Source organism: Canis lupus, chromosome 11 (genome assembly GCF_011100685.1).
Source record: "Canis lupus familiaris isolate Mischka breed German Shepherd chromosome 11, alternate assembly UU_Cfam_GSD_1.0, whole genome shotgun sequence".
Lineage (NCBI taxonomy): Eukaryota > Metazoa > Chordata > Mammalia > Carnivora > Canidae > Canis > Canis lupus.
The window spans coordinates 26373484-26396767 of NC_049232.1; the positions used below are offsets into that span (position 1 = coordinate 26373484).

The window sequence follows — 23284 nt, forward strand, 5'->3', positions numbered from 1 at the left end:
AACTTTTAGCCATTCAGATTCAAGGCTGGGTATTTTCTACTTTTCTCTATAAAAATGCCAAGCTATCAAGTGCAGGGTGATTTATAACTGATTTACTTGTGATGTTGGTTGCTTGCTCTTTTTTTTTCTTTCTCTTCTTCTAATTCTACTCCTTGGATAGAATTGAAACCTTTTTTTTTTTTTTTTAATTTTATTCATGAAAGACCCAGAAAGCCAGAGGCAGAGACATAGGCAGAGGGAGAAGCAGGCTCCTTGCAGATAGCCCAATGTGGGACTCCACCGGGACCCTGGGATCTTGACCCTTGAGTCAAAGGCAGACGCTCAGCCACTGAGCCATCCAGGAGCCTTTGTGTTGACAGTCTTGATTTTATGGCACATAGAACACTGTTAGGGATTCTTTTTAAATTTCATCTGTTTTATATTATAGTGAATATACCATGCAGTGTGTAGTTAGTTGACTGGATACAGTTGGGACAAAGTGAGAAGACCTAGTTAGTTTTCACCCTCTAATGCTCACCACATGACTTTGGACAGATTGCCTGTCTGCTGCAGTTTTCTTAGTTTGCCTTGTTGTGTGCTGAAAGAATGTTTTTGATAACTCTTAAAACTTTGCTCTGTAAACTGACAGTTAAATTTTATTCTTTTTTTTTTCTTTAAGGATTTTTAAAATTTATTTGAGAGAAAGCATGTTAGGAGAGGGACAGGCAGAGGAAGAAGCAGACTCTTTGTTGAGCAGGGAGCCCGAATGTGGAGCACAGTCCCAGGACCCTGGGATTAGGACTCGAACTCAAGGCAGACGCTCAACCAATTGAGCCATCCATGCGCCCCAATTTATTGAAGAATTTTTTTTAAAAAAAGATTTAAAAAATTTATTTATTCATGAGAGATAGAGGCAGAGACATAGGCAGAGAGAGAGAAGCAGGCTCCATGCAGGGAGCCCAACATGGGACTTGATCCCAGGTTTCCAGGATCATGCCCTGGGCCAAAGGCAGGCGCCAAACCGCTGAGCCACCCAGAATCCCTGTTCTAAAGAATTCTTGATTCTTCTATTTATTTTTTAACACGTAGTAAACATCTCAAATCAGTCTTAGTGTAATGATCATTTTAGAGAGATGACCATTCAGCAGAAGCTTGCGGACCTTGTTTTTAGGTAATGGCTTATTTACATATTTGTTTATAGGTTTGTGAGTAGAGAAAATGTGAAGATTTTAATCTACCATATGGTTTATTTCTGATGTATTGTTTTCATTACTAATACTGTTAGCTGTGAAGTTAAAGATATGTCATTATGGCTTTGAGCTGGAAGAGATTAGGGTGGACGTATATGTACTGAATTTACTTTTCTTTTTTCCTGCTACTTATTTGTTGTCATTTGGCCTGATTTTAATTTGGACTGATATGCTAGCTGTAGAAGGCATGAGGCTATTGAAGAGGAACTTGTGTGGGAGTAAGAATTTAGAAGGAGGAAGTTTTGGTGAAAGAGATTAGAGTTGGTAAAAAAAAAATTGTGGGATTAATACAGTGATTATAAGTGATTAAAATTAAATTTAAAATTATCTACCATATTTGTCCATTTGAATGTAAGCTAATCATGAATGAATTTTGATTCATTTTAGTTGGAGTATAATTTTAAGAATCTACTTTAAGTTGATCCTGTTTAACCTGATCTGGGCCTTTTCTTCCACCTCCGGTTTTTTATACGTATCCCAGGCTAACTGTCTTTCATTTTCAGTAGCAGCTGATTCTGAGTTTATTCCACTCACCAGCCCTCACTTCCTTATCCACCCTGCTCAATGTTTAGGCTGAGCTTCATACTGTCTGGAAGCCAGCCTTTTGCTACCTCTGCTTTCACTTCTCATATGAGGGTCCAAGAACCTCCTTTTCCCCTTTCTTGGCTCTTACTTCCTCCTGTTGTCTTGAGTATGTATGTTCTGTTTGTGATCTAAAATCTTCATTTGTCAATTATGGGTCTTCTGTATCTTTTGCCTTCTTATCCCCCTTTATCTATAATTCCAGTAGTGGTAATAGATTCGTATGGGCATTCAGGCACTGTCATAAGCAGTTTATTGAACATTTTCTTCATCTCTTCATCATACAGCAACCCTAGGAAGTAGATACAGGCAATACTCACTTTTGCATGGTTCCACTATATACAGATTTCCCTTACACAGTTTCGTTAAATAATACCAGTCCTCCAGGACTTCTTGGTGGCTCATTCAGTTGAGCATCCAACTCTTGATAGCAGCTCAGGTTATGATCTGTGAGAAGGTTGTGAGATGGAGAAAGAACAAATTTGCTGGGCAGCCCCAGTGGCGCAGCAGTTTGGTGCCGCCTGCAGCCTGGGGTATGGTCCTGGAGACCCTGGATCGAGTCCCACGTTGGGTTCCCTGCATGGAGCCTGCTTCTCCCTCTGCCTGTGTCTCTGCTTCTCTCTCTCTGTGTCTATGAATGGATAAATAAAATCTTTAAAAAAAAAAAAAAAAGAACAAATTTGCTAACAAAGCTGGAAGTGCAGCAAAACAACAAAAAGGGATAAGCTTGGAATTTAAATTTGAATATAATGTAAACTAAGTTATAGGAGAAATAGCTGACTGGAAATGTTGACACCACTGCTGAGGGATGCAGCTGTTTAAACAGGCAACTCTTGGTTTCAGCTCAGGCCCTGATCTTGGGGTCGTGAGATTGAGCCCCATGTGGGGCTCAGTGCAGTCTGCTGGAGATTCTCTCCCTCTGCCCTCCCCCACACTCTTGCACATACTTTCTCTCTCAAGTAAATATGTAGAAAAATCTAAAATAATAATTTAAAAAACCTTCCCTCTCCTTCTGCCCTTTCCCTTTCCCCACCCCCCCCTTAAGAAGTCTTTTTTTTGTTTTGTTTTTTTTGTTTTGTTTTTGTTTAAAGAGATTCTAGATATGCAGTCAGAGGGACTTAGTGAAGGCAGAGTTACTGACAAAGGAGTTACTGGAGGAAAGTGGCTGAGATGAAGAGTGATGGTGTCCAAGACAGGGTGGTGTGTTCAAAACCTTTACACTAAAGGAACTCTTTGAGATATTTTGTGACATTGAAAGTGCAAAGGATAAGATGTTGGAAACTGATCCAAATTTAGAAGCGTAGGACAATTTGCCCAGGGGCAGAAGAGATCCATTATCTGTATCCTAAATTAAATGCTGAAGAAGGCATGTGGTGTTCAAAAACTTTGTGTAGTTCTCTTACAAAGAAAAAACACTAATTCTCATTGTTTATAATGTTGTAAGTAACAGTGTATTAAATATTAATTATACTATTTTTTCATTTCTCTATATATTTATACTTAGTAGTAAAGGAGCTTTTAACATTTTGTCAAAAAATGTTAAAGGTCACAGGGTAACCATAATTTTCCAATTAAGTTTACTTTGCAGTGTTAGAGCTTGTATGGTTGTTTTTATGGACCTGTACTACTGTGCAAAGCGAGGATTATCTGTATCATCTGTTTTACAGTTGTGGAAACTGAGGCCTGTTTAGTGGCGAAACTGCAGTTTCTGTCTGTGTGACTTCTAATTTTATGATCCTATTCTTTGCTATTTTACTGCTACCCATCTACGCACATGAAGAAAGTTTCTTTAATAGGCCCATGATTTCTCCTGGTCACAGACCAGATTCTTCAAAGAGTATTCTTGTTCTGTTATCCTTGAAATCTGTCTTTTGCATTTCCCACAAAGTTGCTCCCTCTCATTCCCTCCTTATCAGCTACACTGGCTTCCTTGACTTTATAGGATTGTTTTTTTTTTTTTTTTTAAAGATTTATTTATTTATTCATGAGAGACACAGAGAGAGGCAGAGACACAGACTGAGGGAGAAGCAGGCTTTCTGCAAGGAGCGTGATGTGGGACTGGATCCTGGATCCTGGGATCACGCTCTGAGCCAAAGGCAGACACTCCACTGCCGAGCCACCCAGGTGTCCCTACAGGATTGTTTTTGTGTGCATCTGCCCTGGGTCCTTTGAGTTGGTACTCCCTCTCTTTGGAACTTTTTTTAAAGAGCCAGATTGCTCCTGTGTTTCCTTTTTTAAGACTCTCCTCAAGTGGTGCCTTTTCATTGAAGTCTGACTTGATCCCCGTATGTATGTATGTATGTATGTATGTATTTATTTATTTATTTATTCATTCATTTATGATGTTAATGATTTTATTTATTTTTTAATTTCTTTTTTTATTGGGGTTCAGTTGCCAACATATTGCCTAAAACCCAGTGCTCATTCCTCCAAGTGCCCCCCCTCAGTGCCCATAACCCAGTCACCCCAACCCCCCCCCCCCCCCCCCCCCCCCGCTCACTTCCCCTTCCACTACCCCTTGTTCATTTCCCAGAGTTAGGTGTCTCTCATGTTTTGTCACCCTCACTGATATTTTCATTTTCTTTTTCTTTCCTTTCCCTTTATTCCCTTTTACTAATTTTTATATTCCCCAAATGAATGAGACCATATAATGTTTGTCCTTTTCCTATTGACTAATTTCACTCAGCATAATACCCTCCAGGTCCCTCCACGTCGGAGCAAATAGTGGGTATTTGTCATTTCTAATGGCTGAGTAATATTCCATTGTATACATAGACCACATCTTCTGTATCTATTCATCTTTCGATGGACACCGAGGATGAGCACTGGGTGTTATGCTGTATGTTGGCAAATTGAACTCCAGTCCCCGTATTTTAAATTATATATTGTATCCCCATTCTCCTTGTCCTTAACATCACTGCTGTTCTCTCTCACAAGTACTTTTGTTTCACAGCTTGATTGTGTTTATCATCTTCCCCTCACATTAGAATGTAAGCTCTCTGGAGGCAGGGATTTTTGTCTGGTTAGTTAGTTTTTTAAAAAAGATTTTATTTATTTACTTTAGAGAGAGGGAGAAAGATAGCATCTCTGCAGGGGGAGCAGCAGAGGGAGAGGGACAAGCTGACTTTACGCTTAATCCCCTAATCCTGAGATCAAGACCTGAGCTGAAATTAAGAGTTAGACTCTTTACCACCTGAGCCATCTGAGCACCCCTGGTTAGTTAATTTCTATCCCAAATGGTTAGAATGGTGCCTGGCTCCTAGAAGATATTCAGTAAACATTTGTTATTAAAAGGCATTAATTAATGCTCTTAAAGGTGGTTGTTGAACAGATAGATGCTCACGAAACACAATGAAGACCTTTTTCACTGTCTTCTCTTCTAATTTTACCTAATAATTTCTGCCAACCTTGTATTGTTTCCTAGTGCAAGCTGACGAAAGGCATTTTAGATATTTTACCTTGGTTCACCCTCATGGCAAAGTACTGCCTGTACTTTGGAAAGAAAAAACAGACAATGGAGTCTAGTCACATAGCTAGTAAGTGGAAAAGCCAAAATTTAGGCTTATCTCAAACTCCAAGGCCTGTGCTCTTTGAAGTCACTGCATTTGATACTCTTTAGGTCTTTATTGAGCCATAATTCACATTCCATAATATTCACTCTTTTAAAATGTACAGTTCAGTGCTTTTTAATATATTTACAAGGTTGTGCAGCCATTCACTACTATGTAACTTCAGAACATTTTCATTACTCCGGAAAGAAACCCCATACCTATTAGCAGTTAGTCCTCACTCTTTCTTTTTGCCCCACCTGCTGGCAACCACTAATCTGGCTTTTGTCTCTCTCTGGATTTACTTATTTTAGACATTACACATCAGTGGAATAATACAATATGTGGCCTTTTGTAACTGCCTTCTTTCACATAGTATATGCTCAGAAGATTCATTCATGTTGTAGCATGTATCAGTACTTAATTCCTTTTTATGGTTAACTGTCGTATGGATAATACCACATTTTCTTTATCCATTCATTAGTAGATGAATGTTTTGGTTGTTCTCACATTTCAGCTATTGTGAATAGTGCTGCTATGAACATTTATGTATAAGTTTTTGTGTAGACCTACATTTTCAGTGTTTTAGGAATATACCTAGGAGTGGAATTGCTGGATCATACTGTAACTTTACATTTAACCTTTTGAGGGCCTACTAGAGTGTTTTCAAAGTCACTGCACCATTTCACTTTCCTACCAATGGAGTATGACATTTCCAGTTTTTGAACATTTCTCACCAGCATTTATTATTATCTTTGATTTTAGCCTTCTCAGTAGACCTGAAGTGATATTGTGATTTTGTTATATATTGCCTTTATGACTGATGAGACTGAGCATTTTTTCATGTACTTATTAGCTGTTCATATATCATCTTTGGAGAGATACCTGTAATGCCTTTGCCTATTTTAAATTGGACTGTCTTTTTATTTAGTCATATGAGTTCTTTTTATATTGTATCTGCTAGATTTTTATTTTATAGACCGTTTTCAGAAAATTTCTTCTGTTGATCTTTTCACTTTCTGGTGGTGTCTTTTGAAGCACAAAAATTTCAGATTTTGATGATGCTGTTTTATCTAGTTTTTCTTCTATTATTTATCCTTTTGGTGTCCTAGCTTAGAAACTGTTGCCTGTTCAGAGGCCATGAAGAAATATGTTAATGTTTTCTTCTAAGTGTTAATAATTGTAGCTCTTAAATTTAAGTTTAGATCTGCTTTGAAACTATATGGTGTGAGGTAGAGGTCCAAGTTCATTCTTTTGCGTGTGGAAATCCATTGTCCCAGTACTGTTTGTTTGAAAGACTGTTTTTTTCCTATTGAATGGTCTTGGCAGCCTTGTTGAAAATTCATTGACTATATTTCTGGAATCTCAGTTCTTTTCTTTTGATCTGTATGTATGCATTTGATTTTTTTTGTCACCTTGGTTCTCTTTGTTTCTTTTTTCAGAAAAGGAAGTCTTTGTCCTCTACTCCTAATTTCACAGTCTGAGGGGCTACCTTTTACCCCCTCCCCTTTTAAATCTTCATACAGTGCTCTTGCCCTTTTCTCTAACTACAACCCTAGCTTGAAACCTTTAAGTCACCTTTGATGCTTGCTTTTTCTTCACTCTTTATTATGAAAGGTTGTTAAATCATTTGACGCCTATCTTTATAATCTATTACTATTCTTTCCTGGGCTCTCACTTTGGCTTCTGACCCATCTGTGTGGTCAGATTTATTTTATGTGCTTTTGTTGGGTTAATCCTGTGTATCTGTGACTTTGACTTCCCTCTTTGGCTCAGGAATTCTTTGTACTTTTTGTCCATGGCTTTTCCATCCCCATCTTCTTTTTCTATACATGTCCTTCACATCCCAGTTAGACTGGAGGGTTCCGCCTCCAAATATGCCTTATTATTATGTATCTCGACTTGATAAGTGGTTCTAACAGCATAAACATTGGCATTACAAATCCTGGCTCTTCCACTTAGTGTCTTACCTGATAGTGTGATTAAGTTAGTTAGCCTTTCTAAGGTTTAGTTGTCTCATTGGTATAGATGGGCTAATACCACCGACTTTTGGGGTGATTTATAGGACTAAATAAAATATGTAGAGTGGATATATAATAAATGTTGGATATTATGTTGCTGTTCCTTTTGCTTGAGATGCTAACTTCCTTAATATTACTGCCAAGAAATCCTTCCCATCCTTTGAGAGCATAGCCTGTTTCAGAGTACCATGTTTCCCATAAAAACTGTTGCTGGCATTTCACTTCTTCCTCAGGCTGGTTGTTAGTGCTTTCTCCTTTGAAACTCTGTACTTTCATGTCTTTCTTATAGCCTGTGCATTAAAATGCCACATAATTTCTGTATGATCATGTTCTTTTTCTGGATTATAAACTACTTGAAAGCAGAGATAGTCCTGTTCAGCTATGTATCCCTAGCAGTAGATTTATTTATTTTTTAATTTTAACTTTTTTTTTTAAATTTTAATTTATAATAGTCACACACACACACACACACAGAGAGAGAGAGAGAGAGAGAGGCGCAGAGACATAGGCAGAGGGAGAAGCAGGCTCCATGCACCGGGAGCCTGACATGGGATTTGATTCAGGGTCTCCAGGATCGTGCCCTGGGCCAAAGGCAGGCGCCAAACCGCTGCGCCACCCAGGGATCCCTAATTTTAACTTTTATTTTTAAAGATTTTATTTATTCACAAGAAGAGACAGAGAGAGGCAGAGGCACAGGCAGAGGGAGAAGCAGGCTCCCTGCAGGGAGCCTGATGCGGGACTCCAGAACCCTGGGATCAAAACTGGAGTGGAAGGCAGACGCTCAACCACTGAAGCACCCAGGTGCCCTGAGATGTTTGCCTTAATCAGGCTTTAATTGCTTATCTGTCTTCTGCCCCCACCTTTACAGTTCCATGAGGACATGGGCTGTGTCCTGTGTGCTGTATCACTGACACCTAATTCAGACTTTGATACCAATGGGTGCAATAAATATATGAATAAATGAGTTTGGTCTTTTTAAGCATCATACAATAATATTTTCAGTGTTATGTATCCATATAATCATTTCCATATGTCTTTATCTTTCTTTTTTTTTTTTTTTTTAAACTTTTTATTTATTTATTCATAGAGACACAGACAGAGAGAGAGGCAGAGACACAGGTAGAGGAAGAAGCAGGCTCCATACAGGGAGCCCGACGTGGGACTCGATCCCAAGTCCCTGGGATCAGGCCCTGGGCTGGAGGTGGTGCTAAACCCGCTGAGCCACCAGGGCTGCCCTGTCTTTATCTTTCTATGTCTGTTTATTTATTTATTTTTTTAAATTTTTAAAAATTTTTATTTATTTATGATAGTCACATAGAGAGAGAGAGAGAGAGAGAGAGAAAGAGGCAGAGACATAGGCAGAGGGAGAAGCAGGCTCCATGCACCAGGAGCCCGACGTGGGATTTGATCCCGGGGCTCCAGGATCGCGCCCTGGGCCAAAGGCAGGCGCTAAACCGCTGCGCCACCCAGGGATCCCCTCTTTCTATGTCTGTATCTTAGGTCTAGGAAAATGTTTTAACTCTGAAATTCTTCATTGTGAGTTAAATCTGACTTGACATAGGTAGAAATTATCTTTACTCTTTTTTTTTAAATCTTTACTCTTAATACTATATGGAGCTTCTGAGCCCAATTAGTACATGAATTTGAGACTGAATTCAACCTTTTCCCCCCTAAGCTCAAATTCTGCAGCTAAATTTGATAGGTAGGAGAGATCTGGTAGGACTGTTCAGAAGTCACTAGGCTTCTTGGGAGAGTTTTTTTTTTTTTTTTTTTTTTTTTTAATTTTAGTGGAAGAACTGAGTGGCCTTTAGGCTTTATTTATGTTTTAAAAATTTTTATTTAATTATTTATGATAGTCACACAGAGAGAGAGAGAGAGAGAGGCAGAGACACAGGCAGAGGGAGAAGCAGGCTCCATGCACCAGGAGCCCGACGTGGGATTCGATCCCAGGTCTCCAGGATCACACCCTGGGCCAAAGGCAGGCGCCAAACCGCTGCGCCACCCAGGGATCCCGGCCTTTAGGCTTTTTTTTTCTTTTTTTTTTTTTTTTTTTTCCGGCCTTTAGGCTTTAATCTTGAGTGGACACATTCAGCCAAGGGAGGGAGTAATTATTTTTCCAGGAACCCAAATGTAGTCATCATATAGGTACTGTATAACTGTATACTGTGTAACTGCTGCATCACAGTTCTGGCCCTCCATTTTTTGCTATAAGAAAAGAGGGCCAGTAGGCACTCGAAATGATTATTAATAGAAATGAATGACAAAAAGTGTAAGTGGGATCCCTGGGTGGCTCGATGGTTTAGCGCCTGCCTTTGGCCCAGGGTGCGATCCTGGAGCCCCGGGATCGAGGTCCACATCGGGCTCCTAGCATGTAGCCTGTGTCTCTGCCCTGCCCCCCCCCGTCTATCATAAATAAATAAATAAATCTTAAAAAAAACAAAACAAAAAGTAAGTTATTTTACAAGTGTCTAAGAAGCGTTATAAATAAATTCTTAGTATTGTTGAATTTAGGATTGTATAATATAACCTCATATTCCTAATAACTATAGGAAAATGTATATGTTTTTGGTGTAACTTTTAAAATTATGGATATAATACATATTCATTATGGAAAATAGTTTTGTAAATACAGAATAATGTAAGGAGATTGTAACCTAGTAGAACTGCTATTTGCCTTTGGATTCCTGTCTTCTTTTTTTTTTTTTTTTTAAACACATTACTCAGATTTTTTTTGTTTTCTTTATGCTTACAGTTTCATCATAATTTTTTTAAAGATTTTATTTATTTATTCATGAGAGAGAGACAGAGAGAGGCAGAGACCACACAGGCGGAGGGAGAAGCAGGCTCCATGCAGGGAGCCTGACGTGGGACTCGATCCCTTTATCCCCGTTCTCCAGGATCACACCCTGGGCTGTAGGCGGCGCTAAACCGCTGCACCACTGGGGCTGCCCAGTTTCATCATAAATTTTAACATTTTTTCATATAGAGTCTAATATTTGCATAATAGTCAATTGTAGGATATTACATAATTTACTTAACTAGATAGTTATTGTTGAGCATTTGAGCTGTTGTCATTGTCTTACTATGAGGAAAATGAATTAGTCATTGATTCAGCTTTGTCTTTTCATATGCCAGTAAGCCTTTCTTGAGGTAGTTAATGAAGTGTGGAGGTCCTACCTATTGGTTGCTGTATTTCTGTATCATTTTGTGGATGTGAGGGTAGATCACATTAGATCCATTTTTCCCCCCCACAGAAATCTTTTCCCCCCTTAGGAGCCCCCCCCCTTGGAGGCTTAAAGCTCTTTTTTGAAAGGAGTGTTTTTAAGTCTCTTTATATATATCACCAAATCACTTTCCAGATACTGTTTTCACCAGCAGTATATGAGAGTGCTTTTCTTAGTGACCTGTAAAACAAACAAAAGAAAACACAATAAAAATGAGAGCCCTTAAATTAAATTCTGTGCATGAACTATACAAAGTTTGAATTATTATTTTTGACGAAGACCACTTATTTAGTTCATTACTGATGAGTTTGTTTTTTTTATGCTGTAAAACAGGTGATTTGATGAAGACTGCAGCCGGAGAGTTTGCAGATGATCCCTGTTCTTCTGTGAAGCGTGGCAACATGGTTCGGGCAGCTCGAGCTTTGCTCTCTGCTGTTACCCGGCTGCTTATTTTGGCTGACATGGCAGATGTCTACAAATTACTTGTTCAGCTGAAAGTTGTAAGTACAGGCCTGTCTCTGTAATTTTGTTCTTTCCATCACAGTGAGGCTGCTGCTGGCCATAGTTAATTCAGCATTCCTTAGAGTTTGTTTTGGTTTTGAACTTGGTTTATCTAAGTGGACCAGGAATGTTTTCCTTTAGTTTCCATTTTCTGTTCCCCTCTAAGTACACCTCAGACTTGCTATCAGCTTATGCAGCCTTGATTTTAATGAAGAACTTCTAGCAAAGGTACTGTTTTGACTCTCCTTCTGCACTAGTGATTAAGCATTTCCTTGTTCCAGAGTTAAGAAGCCAAGATATGTTAAATTGTAACATTTTAGATAGAAGTCAATATAATGTTCCCATGTAGGAGGTGATCAAATATTTGAGGGCCTTGAAAACTGAAGAAAAAGTTTAGATTGCTATCTGAGTAGCTGTTAAAAAGAATAAAATAGTATAGATGTTTTTTTAGACACAGATTTGTATTGTTTAGAATTTTTCTTATTTAGGGGTATGTTTTATAGGTGGAAGAAGGTATCTTGAAACTGAGGAATGCTGGCACTGAACAAGACTTAGGAATACAGTATAAAGCCCTAAAACCTGAAGTGGATAAGCTGAACATTATGGCAGCCAAAAGACAACAGGTACAATCATGATTTGGGGCATATATTAAGGTTGTTTATATTATTATCTGGTAGGAAAAATCGATTTTAAGTTTTCTGAAGGTAACAGTACCTCCCTCTGCCAGTATAATTCTATTGAAACATATAATTTATGAAGTATCCTTTTAGTATTGTATTGTTAATAAAACTGTAATTAAGTTTCATTCATGTTATACCCCTGTTTTAATTCTCATGGAAATTTTACTTTAAATAGCTTGGCAATTTGCAATTGTGTCTAGAGAGGTGATAGATAAGGTCTTTGTTATGTGCTTTCAAGGATTAATTTGAGTTGGTGGTAGAGTTACATTCAGATTTTTAAAAACCTTAAGCCAGTTGAAAATTATTAGAATTACTTGCATATCAGAAACTAACCCCATCTCTTCTCCCCATATTTGGCCACTTTTTAAGTATTTCTTATTAAGCATCTTTTTAAAAAAGATTTTATTTTACTTTATTTTTTATTTATTTTATTTTAGATTTTATTTTATTTTAGATTTTATTTTAGATTTATTTATTCGGAGACAGAGAGAGAGAGAGAGAGAGGGGCAGAGATACAGGCAGAGTGAAGAAGCAGGCTCCATGCAGGAAGCCTGATGTGGGACTCGATCCTGGGACTCCAGGGTCATGCCCTGGGCCGAAGGCAGGTGCCAAACCGCTGAGCCACCCAGGGATCCCCAGATTTGATTTGTTCATTTATTCATGAGAGACCGAGACCGAGAGAGAGAGGCAGAGGGAGCCTGATGCAGGACTCTATCCCAGGACCCCAGGATCACGACCTGAGCCAAAGGCAGACACTTAACCTCTGAGCCACCCAGGTGACCCTTTTAAGCATCCTTAGTAGTTTCCATAGTATTACGAATTTGTGTTGTGTGGCATGTGGATCATTGTTCTCATTTTTCCAAGCTTTGCTAACCCTTTGGCATTTTGGCACCTAGGGTGCTTTGAAGTCGTCTTTGTGCCCATTCTGTTGGATGTGGTGTGCGCTGTAGGGGAGATGCACTTGTCACCATCCAGTTTATTAAAACTTCCATAGGTCTTTTATTTTTAATTTTTAAAAAGATTCTGTTTATTTATTTGAAAGGGAGAGAGTGCGCTCGCACGCACAGGCAATGGGGAAGGGCAGAGGGACAAACAGGCTCTCCACTGACCTGGGAGCCTGATTGGAGGGGGGGCGAGCGGGGCTCCATGCGGAACCCCAATCCCAGAACCCTGGGATCATGCATGACCTGAGCCAAGGCAGATGCTTAACTGACTGAGCCACCCAGGCGCCCAGAACTTCCTTAGTTCTGATCAAGCTCATACTTCTTCATAAAGCCTTGAAAAGATCTATTCTTGTTCACTGATACCTCTATCAGTAAGGATATTTCATGCTACAGTTCACAGAAAACCCAGCTCCAAAACTGCTTGAACAGTGGGAGATTTATTTTCTCACTAATTAGAAGTTCGAATTAGATGTGACTTTGAAGGGGTTAAGATGAAATGTTTTGTGTGGTATTATCAAGGATCCAGGTATTTGACATTTTCCAGTTGCTGTGTTCAGCGTGCCTAGTACTGGATGTTAATAGAAACTCTAGGCTGTGTCCAGCAAGAAAAAAAGAACCATTTCTTCATATATCTTTTTTTAGAAGCAAATGATCTAGAAGCCCATAACAGATTTGCCCTAAATCTAAATTGTGTAACATACTCATTCTGTACTAATCATTAGTGAGAGGACAGAGAGGGACCCCCGACAAGAGCTCTGACAGGCATAAGGAAAATGAAGTCAGTACTGTACATGTCCAGTGTCTGCAGTCCTCAGCTTTGGAGTCTTCTTAGTAACTTTCATTTAGTTATATTGAAGTAGTGGAAAAACTTTACCCTACAGGATTGAGAAGATTAAATAATATATGTAAAGTACTTAATAAGGTTATTGACTATATTTTAAGGTTAGGTTGTGAGCAGACAGGATCTGCACATATGAGATCCTGGTTTTACATTTCTATTACTTAATATTACACATGATAATATAGCTAGATTTGATGTGTTGCCTGAGTAATTTAGTTCTTGCAGGCTTAGTGTGTTTTTATCACTTATCCCTGCATTGGCTTCTGTTTTCATCACATAAATTGCAAGTTTTTTTCTTTTTACTGGGCCTGATAGGTTCTAAGAACTTGTTTAATAGTATGATAATTCTGTAAATATAGCACACTGGCCCGATTATGTTCACAGTTTATTTTACTTAATGTTTTTGACCTAAATTCTCATTTGAATACGTAAAGTAAATATGTATTTAAAAAATAAAGTTTGATGAATAGTCCTACTGTCTTAAAACCTAGTATGATTTTGGTTTTTGAAGCTTATTATTTGAGGAAAATGAGAACATTTGCACTGATAAGATATTGGCTGTCTTTGCAAAAATGGTAGAATAAGTAAATTGATGATGTTCTTGAGATAGAACACAATGATAGTTGAGACTTTTGGAAAAGCTTACTGAAAAGTATTACTTGCCTGTCTTTTTTATTCTGTATGCCAAAATATATGAAGAGTTCCTTGAACATAATCCCTGATGTACTTAAAAAAAAAAAAAAAAAACCATAACCAACAGTGAATTTCATGTATTTCTGAAATAAGATGTAATTAAAATCTTGAAGTTATTACTTAACATGCTGGGTATTCTTATATTTATCCCTCCATATCTCTTGTCACCCTTGTTCATCCAGTTCTCTGCCCCAGAAACCTAATTTGTCTGGACTATATCCAGGGCTCCTTTGCCCTCAAGATCCTGATTGGGTTTGGCCAATGGGAGCATCAGTAGGGATCAGAGGAGATAGAAGAGCAAGGCCTGGGATTCATTCCCCTGGTTCCCATCTTGCTTGTTGATCTGGGTGGCTAAAAGTCATAGCTCCTGTCAGGGGATATTCTCCACACACCTTGCTCCCTGGATTCTGGTGACTGCTGCCTCCCTGTCTCATCAGGCCTAAGTGTCTTAACAGCCTCGTGGGTTCCCTGTACTTTCCCCATACCTTTATAGCATAGTTGTCTTGTTTTTATAGTATATCCTGGTCATTTATAGTTTTCCTTGGGCCTAATTCTTAAACCTTTGGCCTTAACCCTCTGCAGTAGAGTCTGAGTTGGCTGGCTGTGGGCTCCTTTGTGCCTCCTGATCATAAAATGCTCTTTTGTAGGTTGTGGGTCTTGGTGTGTATTCCTGTAAAGTAATGCTTTCTTTGGGAATTAAATGTCTGCCTAATCATTTTACCCTAAGATCCCAGCCTGGTGGAAACTTCATTCTCCCTTTTGGATATTGCCCACTGGTCTCCTTCAGTAATTGTAACATTTTTTCACAGTGTGTTTTCTGGCAGGATTCCTGTACTGCTGTGTGCTTAGTCCTTTAGACTGTTTTTGCCTTTTACTTTTTCTTCTTTCCTCAGGCATTGTATGTAATAATTTACCTTCTTATGGAGACTCTTACCTTTGCAGACAGCCCATAGTCCAAAAAAGGAGTATTTACTAAAGAGCGATACTTGGGTGTGATGTATATACTGGCTTCTTTATTTTTATTATTTTTAAAAGATTTTATTTATTTAAGAGAGTGACAGAGCATGAGCAGGGGGGAAGAGGGAGAGAGGGAAGCAGACAACCTGCTGAGTGTGGAGCCTGAGGTGGGGTTTCATCCCAGGACCCTGGAATTATGACCTGAGCCACAGGCAACCACTTAACCAACTGAGCCACCCCGGTGCCCCTATACTGGCTTCTTTAGCTGCCCTTGTATCATTTAAGCAGTAAGCACCCATTGAGGAAATGCTAACCCTCATAAGATCTTTAGGCTCTTTGAAATTTTATCTGTTTCTCCTTAAGGTTTTTCTGGGGCATGGTCTGGTGGTGGTAATAAGGATGTTGCTGAAAATAATAATGAATAACTCTAAAAAGGTGTTTTCTATGTGCTAAAAACTGTTATAAACTCTTTGTTAATACAGACTCATTTAATCTTCACAAAGTAATATAAAGTAGATACTAAAATTGATCATTTTTATAGATGAAAGAACTGTAGCACAGGGAGGTTAAATAATTTGGCAAGGTCATTAATGTAGTCAGGTGGAGCCAGGTTTTAAACCCAGGCTGGAGACACCTGGGTGGCTCAGCGGTTGAGCGCCTGCCTTTGGCCTAGGGCGTGATCCTGGAGTCCCGGGATCGAGTCCCACATTGGGCTCCCTGCATGGAGCCTGCTTCTCTCTCTGCTTCTCTCTCTCTCTCTCTCTCTCTCTCTCTCTCTCTCTCATATAAATAAAATCTTAAACAAACAAACAAACCCAGGCTGTCTGGCCCCAGGGGCAGGGCAGATTTTTGTCTGTTTAAATTGCTGTTATAATTCCTAGTGCCTAGATCATTGCCCAGATGTGGTAGTGTTTACTAAATATTTAATGAAAAGCGAATAAGACACTTTTCTCTACTGCAGATCCATCCTGGAATGGGATTCTAAGTTTGGTCCTAATCTGTTATTTTTTTGGGCTGGAGTATAATTTGCTCTCTAGAAGTGTTGAGTTTCCATTAGGCTCTGGGGTCTCTTCCTGTAAGGGTAAAATAAATGGCAGAGGCATTGACCCTAGTTGCTGTGAGGACTGCCTTTGCAGTCAACTCTGTCTCTTCAGCCTGCTAGAGATGGAATACTTTGATGTTTACATTCTACCCACTCAGGTACATAGAGCTTGTTGAGATATTTGCTAAAAATATAATGCTTCTTACCTAGTCTATGAACTCTGGCTTTCATGATTTCTTTTTCTTAAAACCTGAACAGACATAGTCGTAATGGATAGTAATGTGTGTGTTTTTAAAAAGATTTTATTTATTTGACAGAGAGAGTGTGAGCATGTGCACAAAAAGCAAGGGGGAGCTGCAGACAGAGGGAAAGGCAGAAGCAGGTACATACAGAGTGGGGAGCCTTATGCGGGGCTCCATCCCAGGACTCCAAGATCATGACCTAAGCCAAAGGCAGACTCTGAACCAACTGAGCCACCCAGGGCCCTAGTCATGTGTTTTAAGTGTAAATAATCAGGCCTGGATGGTTTTGCCTATGCCCCCCCAACCCCCACCCCAAGATATATTTATTTGTTTGAGAAAGCATGAGTAGGAGTAGCCAAGGGAGAAGGAAAGAGAATCTCAAGCAGACTCTGTGCTGAGTGTGGAGCCTGACTCAGGGCTTGATTTTACAATCCTGAGATCACCACCTGATCTGAAACCAAGAGTCAGTAGTTAACAAACTGCATCACCCAAGCAGGCCATTTCTTTTTAAGTATGATTGTTTAAATCCAAGATAAGATATCTGATCACATGCGTGTATGGCTACGATTTTATATTGTTAAGAAGGAAAGGAGAGGAAACTTTTACTTGACTTTCTAGCTCTTGGGTAGGGAGAGTGCTATAGATTATTTAGAACTTAGCTTTTGTTTCTTGTTTACTGCCTGTTATGGTTAGTTCAAAAAGCATGTAGAAAGCAGTCATTTCTTTGTTTTCAGTTTGTTCCTGAACCTGCTTAAAACATAATTGGATTTTATTTATGTATTTATTTATTTATTTCTAAAAAATTTCATTTATTTATTCATGAGAGACAGGGGGCAGTGGTAGAGACACGGGCAGAGGGAGAAGCAGGCACCATGCAGGGAGCCTGACCTGGGACTCGATCCCAGGTCTCCAGGACCACGACCTGGGCGGAAGGCGGCGCTAAACTCCTGAGCCACCCCGGCTGCCCTAAAACATAATTGGATTGATAAAGTTTGGGAATCATGAAGGTTAAGGTAGATTAAGGGGCTCTAGTTTCGTAAGTAATCTATTAAATTCCTCAGCTCATTTTTTTCACCAATACAGATTACTTATCACCACTATATAGATAGTAAATAGTGCTGTCTTGTGATAGTGTCCATTTTCCTATCTTAACAAAATCTAGTTTCTTTGTATCATGGCAAACATGGTTCTTAGAGAAAGCAGAACATGTTAGCAGTTAGGACAAATTATATTTATTTTTTTTTAATTAATTTTTAAAAAAGATTTTATTTATTTAATCATGAGAGACACAGAGAGAGAGAGAGAAAGGCAGAGGCATAGGTAGAGTGAGAAGCAGGCTCCATGTAGGGAGCCCGATGTGGGACTCGATCCCAGGTTTCCAGGATCACGCCCTGGGCTGGAGGTGGTGTGAAGCCGCTGAGCCACCGGGGCTGCCCAAATGATGATATTTAGTTGTCATTTTCACCATAGATTAAAATACATTCTCCCCTCCCCAATTTGGTAAATAGTCTATCTGTCATAAATTCTGTGTGGGTAAAGCGTAGAAAATGCCACATGCTTGTGTATACTAGCTGCTTAAACATAATGGTTAGGTCACACCTTGAGTCTTGAGATGATCATCAATTCTCTAAATCCATGGGTTCCTGTTTCTGCATATTTTTTTACCTAGTGTAGTCTGTAGAAAGGTAGAAGTTCTCATACACCAGGGCAGGCAGTGGCTTTGGGAAAGTCAAGTGTTGAGTAGTAATTGTGGCACTTACTAACTTCAGGTGACCAGAGGTTTCTTTGGTAACTTTTATAAGAGACTATACTGATCTAGGTTATAAATACCTAGGGAAGAATTCCAGAGCTAATTGCAAAGCATTTTATTAAACAGAGGACAATACAAGTACTTAGAGGCAAATGCCTTCCTAGAAGACTTTAAGGCCCTGAGGTGGTGGTGAGGGCGAGACATTTAGAATATGCCACACAGAACAGATGCAGCTAAACGTAATGGTTATCCTTGGCCCCCTGTCATAGCTTGAGTCTGGAAATAATCGCTGATTTTTTAAATCCACAGGGTCCTGTTTCTGAATATTTAGCCTAATGTACTGTGCTACAGGGCATTTGGAGTACTCTGAGCTATTATTTGCAAATTCAGATTCCAAATGAGAAAAGAATTCTAGGAGGAAAAGTAAGCTGTCATATTCTACAAGGTTTGAATGAAGATGCAAACCTAAAATATATTGTGAGATGAAGGATCAGAAGAAAAAGAAGCCACTTAGGTGTCTCTAATGCTTAATTAGGAACTCATCTAAAAAAGATGAGCCATTAAATGGCTAAGTCAGACTTCAAATTGAGTTATTGACTTTGGCCTTTCTTAATTTTTTCTTACTGTTTACACATATAACACTCTTTTAAAAGACATTTAAATTTGTAATGTAGGATTTAGTTGGTGCAATTAACATTGAAATTCTGTGTTCACACATAAAATAGAGCTGATCTGGTGGTCAGTTAGGATTGTTACTTCTATTTTTCTTTTGTGGTGGTAATCCACATTTACTAAAGACAAATGTTTCTCCCCCCATTCTGAACACTTTCAGTAACAATGGTACCAGAAATATCCTCTTCCTATCTTGCTTGTCACTTATTTTGGTATCACTTATTTGTCATTTAGTGTATCCATTCAGCCTACAAAGTATTGGAAATCATGCCAGGAACTTCAAATTTTTTAAACTGTGGATTATAATTATAGGGTAGAGAAAATTGAGAAAGGACAGTTTCACTTAAGACCACATGTATATAGAGTATTACAGATGAAATAAAAACTTTTGGATAAAAGTCATGGAACACCTGAGCCTCAGCTTTATGGCTTAATGATGCATGTCCTAAGGCCATCTTTGGGATGAGGAAATGGGAGGGAAGGAGGGGGACAGAGTTGTGTACTTGAGAGAATAGCCTGCTATATCCTCACTTGGCTGATTTGTATAGTTCATGTACATCTGTGGTATCCCAGACCAAGTTTCACAAAACTCTTAGAGTGAACTTTTACAATTTAGTAAAAGAGAAATACTCAAACTAAATCTTCCTTCGTTTAAATAGTCTCTGAATGATTTTTCTAATTTGGTTGGAATTGGTTGGATTAGTTGTGCTGAAGGTGTTACTCAGTTTTAAGTTTTACTTTTTAGTTAGTGCTGTGCTAGGTGCTTTAATGCTAGATGCATTATCCCATTTGATCCTCAGGACAATTAGGGAACTATATTTTTGCTCCTATTTTATAGAAGGTGAAACCAAGTATGGGGGTTTTATTTTATTTTTTAGAGATTTTTAAAATTTTTAAGTAATTTCTACATCCAACATGGGGCTCAAACTTAAAAACCCAGAGATCAAAAGTCACATGCTCTACACTGAGCCAATCAGATGCTTCCTTGTGTAGGAGGATTTTTAAATAAGATCACAATAGCCAGGGAAAAGTAGAGCTGGAGATTCAAATTCAGATCTGTGTGGTTTGGTCATGTTTGAACTCTTACCTAATAACCCGTGCTACCTCCTTTGTTATGAAGCTAGACTCTTGATGAAACTATTGTATCTAATTAGTAGCATTTCTCACTTTTCAGCATTTACTGACAAATGTTTTTATGATTACTTGTTTTATAGGAACTGAAAGATGTGGGCCATCGTGATCAGATGGCTGCAGCCAGAGGAATCTTGCAGAAAAACGTTCCAATCCTCTATACTGCATCCCAGGCGTGCCTACAGCACCCTGATGTTGCAGCCTATAAGGCTAACAGAGACCTGATATATAAGCAGCTGCAGCAAGCGGTCACAGGCATTTCTAATGCAGCCCAAGCCACTGCATCAGATGATGCTTCCCAGCACCCGGGTGGAGGAGGAGGAGAACTGGCATATGCGCTCAATAATTTTGATGTAAGTTATACTTGGGAGGAAACTTCAGGTTCTTGACCATCGCCCAAAGTTAAGAGATTTCTAGGGAAATGTGATCATGGTTTCTTAAGAAAATTCATTTCCTACTTAGATTTGAGGCAATTTGTATGTCAAAAAGAAATTTTAGAAATCATCAGTCTACTTGATGTTGATTTGGCTTACAACATCTTTTTTCCCTCTTTTTGTTTTTCTTTTCTGTTGAACTTCTGAATTCCTTTATGAAAATTATGTTTCCCGTGGGGTCTTTATCTGTTGAGAATATGAGTTTAGTTCATTTCACCCAAGATTTTAACTTTTTGGCAAATGTAAAGCTTTGGGAGATAGAGGCAGAGTGCGTGGAGAGACTGTCCTCCAGGAGCTCACAGTCTAGTGGGTTTTTCCCAGATGTTTTAAGTGATGATGACAGAAGTATTGTCATGTTAATCTTACTTGTCTGCCTAGATGTAATTCTCAATGATTAAATTGTAGTAATATATAAAATTTAATCAGGTAGAAGCAAATTTGGGCATAAAGTACTCTCAGCATAATTTCATATAATTATCTTTTATAGCTGATGCCCTGGATCTGTTCTGTATATATGTTCTCTGTATACTCTGCTATATATCAACTCTAATCTTAATTTTCTTGGTGGTTTTTTATTTTTTATTTTTTTATTTTCTATTTTTTTAAAAACTTCTACCCACAGTGCCTCATGGCTTCCAGTAGATGGCAGCAATTTAAGATTTCTTTTTTTAATTTTGTTTTCTTTTATACCAACTGTTGGGTTACTCTTTTTGGGGGGTGTGGGGGTTGACATAAGAGAAAATTGCCTTCCACGTGGCCAGCGTCTTTTCATAAGTAGGGATGCTTTGAAGCAGAGAATCTATATAATGGAGTGCATTTTGTTTTTAACAGTTTTCCTTTGCTTTATCTTTTCTTCTTTCGTCTCACCCTTTACTTTGGCTTGGGTAAAGGGTGATCATTGCAGATATACATGACTGATTTAAGACTTCATAAATCATAAAGATAATGTTAATTCTGTGGACTCTGATGTTAGAACTGACTTTTTACCCTGAAGCCTTAAACCTTAAATGACTTTATAGTAAACTCTTATGCTGCATTTTAAGATGTATTGACACTTTTACCCACTTCACCTCAAATTTGGCAGTCTTAGGTATTGGCCTCTTTGAAGGCATTTAGTATTATATTTTGCCCTAAACTTAAGTAGTAACTGTCAGAGACTACTTAACCTCTTGGGGCTAGAGTGAGACTTCATAAAATGAGGGGGTTGGACAAAACGATTACAGGCCCATTGGAGCTCAATGATTGTTTTAGGATTCTATGACCATTCATTCCTCAGTCCTATTGGTCAGAAGGCATTGTAGATTGAATTTTGAGCAGAGAATTCTTGTAATAACTTAATCTGGTAAGAAAAATGGTCAGCTAAAATGTAGGTTAATCATGAACTGAAAGCATTGAATGTTCAGTTTTGAAACTGAGGGTTGTTGGGAATGGAAAGAAAAAATGTATACTTAATGGAAAAGGGCAAGCTCTTTTTAAAGAAAAAACTTGGTATTTGAAATCAGTAAGAATAGTCCGTATAAAGAAAAATTGAAGGCAAAGTATTTGCACAGACATTTGCCAGTGTGAGGATAAATTGTATTAAATGGAAAAATTGAAGCGAGGCTGTCCCGGGGGTATTGATGTTTGACCTTGTACCTGAAGCTTGCTTGTGACCTGACCTCACTCATCACTGGTAAAGCTGGATTTAAGTGAAATCAGGGGAGTGAAGAGAAGACAGCAAGGATTTATTCTTACTGGGGCAGTCATATCTCACAGAATGGCTTTTTTGGGATGGATTGCCATCATCTCTTAAAGTTCACCTGGAAGTCTTTAAGTGAAGAGAGCCCCTAATTTAGATATAACAGGATAAATATGAGACTGCATTGTTTTAAAAGTATGATGAGATGTGTAAGATGAGGAAAATAGATTAGAAATGATTAAATGCATTCTGTTCTGAAACTTAAAGGATAGAAATCAGTGTTGTGGTTTTTTTTTTGCTGTGAAACAGTTCTGCTAATGTCGTTTTTATACTCTGTATGTAGAAAAGAGAACTAACTTCTTTTCCTTGCAATTCTCATGTGGTAACTTTACTCCTACTGTATAGGCTGACATGAGATGTTCAGATTCAGTAGTGTGAACATTATTTTTATGCTGACGTATTTGTGTTGGCATATGTGATATATCTTACCGAGGCCCCATTCAGGTGGATAATACTACTTCCAGTGCCTTCTTTGAGAAGTGATCTACCATAGGCAAAATTGTGCAGCTGTCGTCTACCAAGATGTATAACTTTCTTTTTAGGCATTGGAATTTTCGTATTAAATCTTGATATTCCTTATCAACACTATGGTCACCTTCTTTAGTAATGGAGGGGACAGAGATTAACCCTAAGATTCAATAACATTTTCTCTGCAGAAACAAATCATTGTGGACCCCTTGAGCTTCAGCGAGGAGCGCTTTAGACCTTCCTTGGAGGAACGTCTAGAAAGTATCATTAGTGGGGCCGCCCTCATGGCTGACTCGTCTTGCACACGTGATGACCGGCGTGAGAGAATTGTGGCAGAGTGTAATGCTGTCCGTCAGGCCCTGCAGGACCTGCTCTCAGAATACATGGGCAATGTGAGTATCAGAACTTTTCTTTGAAGTGAGAGTTTTCTGTAACAAATGCTGAATCTGCCATGTTTTAACTAAAAGTGGCAAATATGCTCTTCGTTCCTTGATTGTTTAGGATGGGGCAAAATTTTCAAGGATTGTATGAAAAAGGGGCTTTCTATGGTTCCCCTTTCTTCCTAGCTTTTTTTTTTTTTTTTTTAA

The 23284-nt window shown here is 38.7% G+C and overlaps 1 protein-coding gene across 1 annotated transcript in view; it reads left to right on the forward strand.

Moving 5' to 3' along the window:
• Window positions 1-23284, forward strand: part of CTNNA1 (catenin alpha 1) — a 186080-nt gene that overhangs the window by 50292 nt on the left and 112504 nt on the right. Inside the window, exons 4-7 of the mRNA XM_038552316.1 lie at window positions 10938-11104; window positions 11609-11728; window positions 20141-20410; window positions 22886-23089. Coding sequence (XP_038408244.1) covers window positions 10938-11104; window positions 11609-11728; window positions 20141-20410; window positions 22886-23089 — 761 coding nt within the window. The remainder of the gene's footprint in view (window positions 1-10937; window positions 11105-11608; window positions 11729-20140; window positions 20411-22885; window positions 23090-23284) is intronic.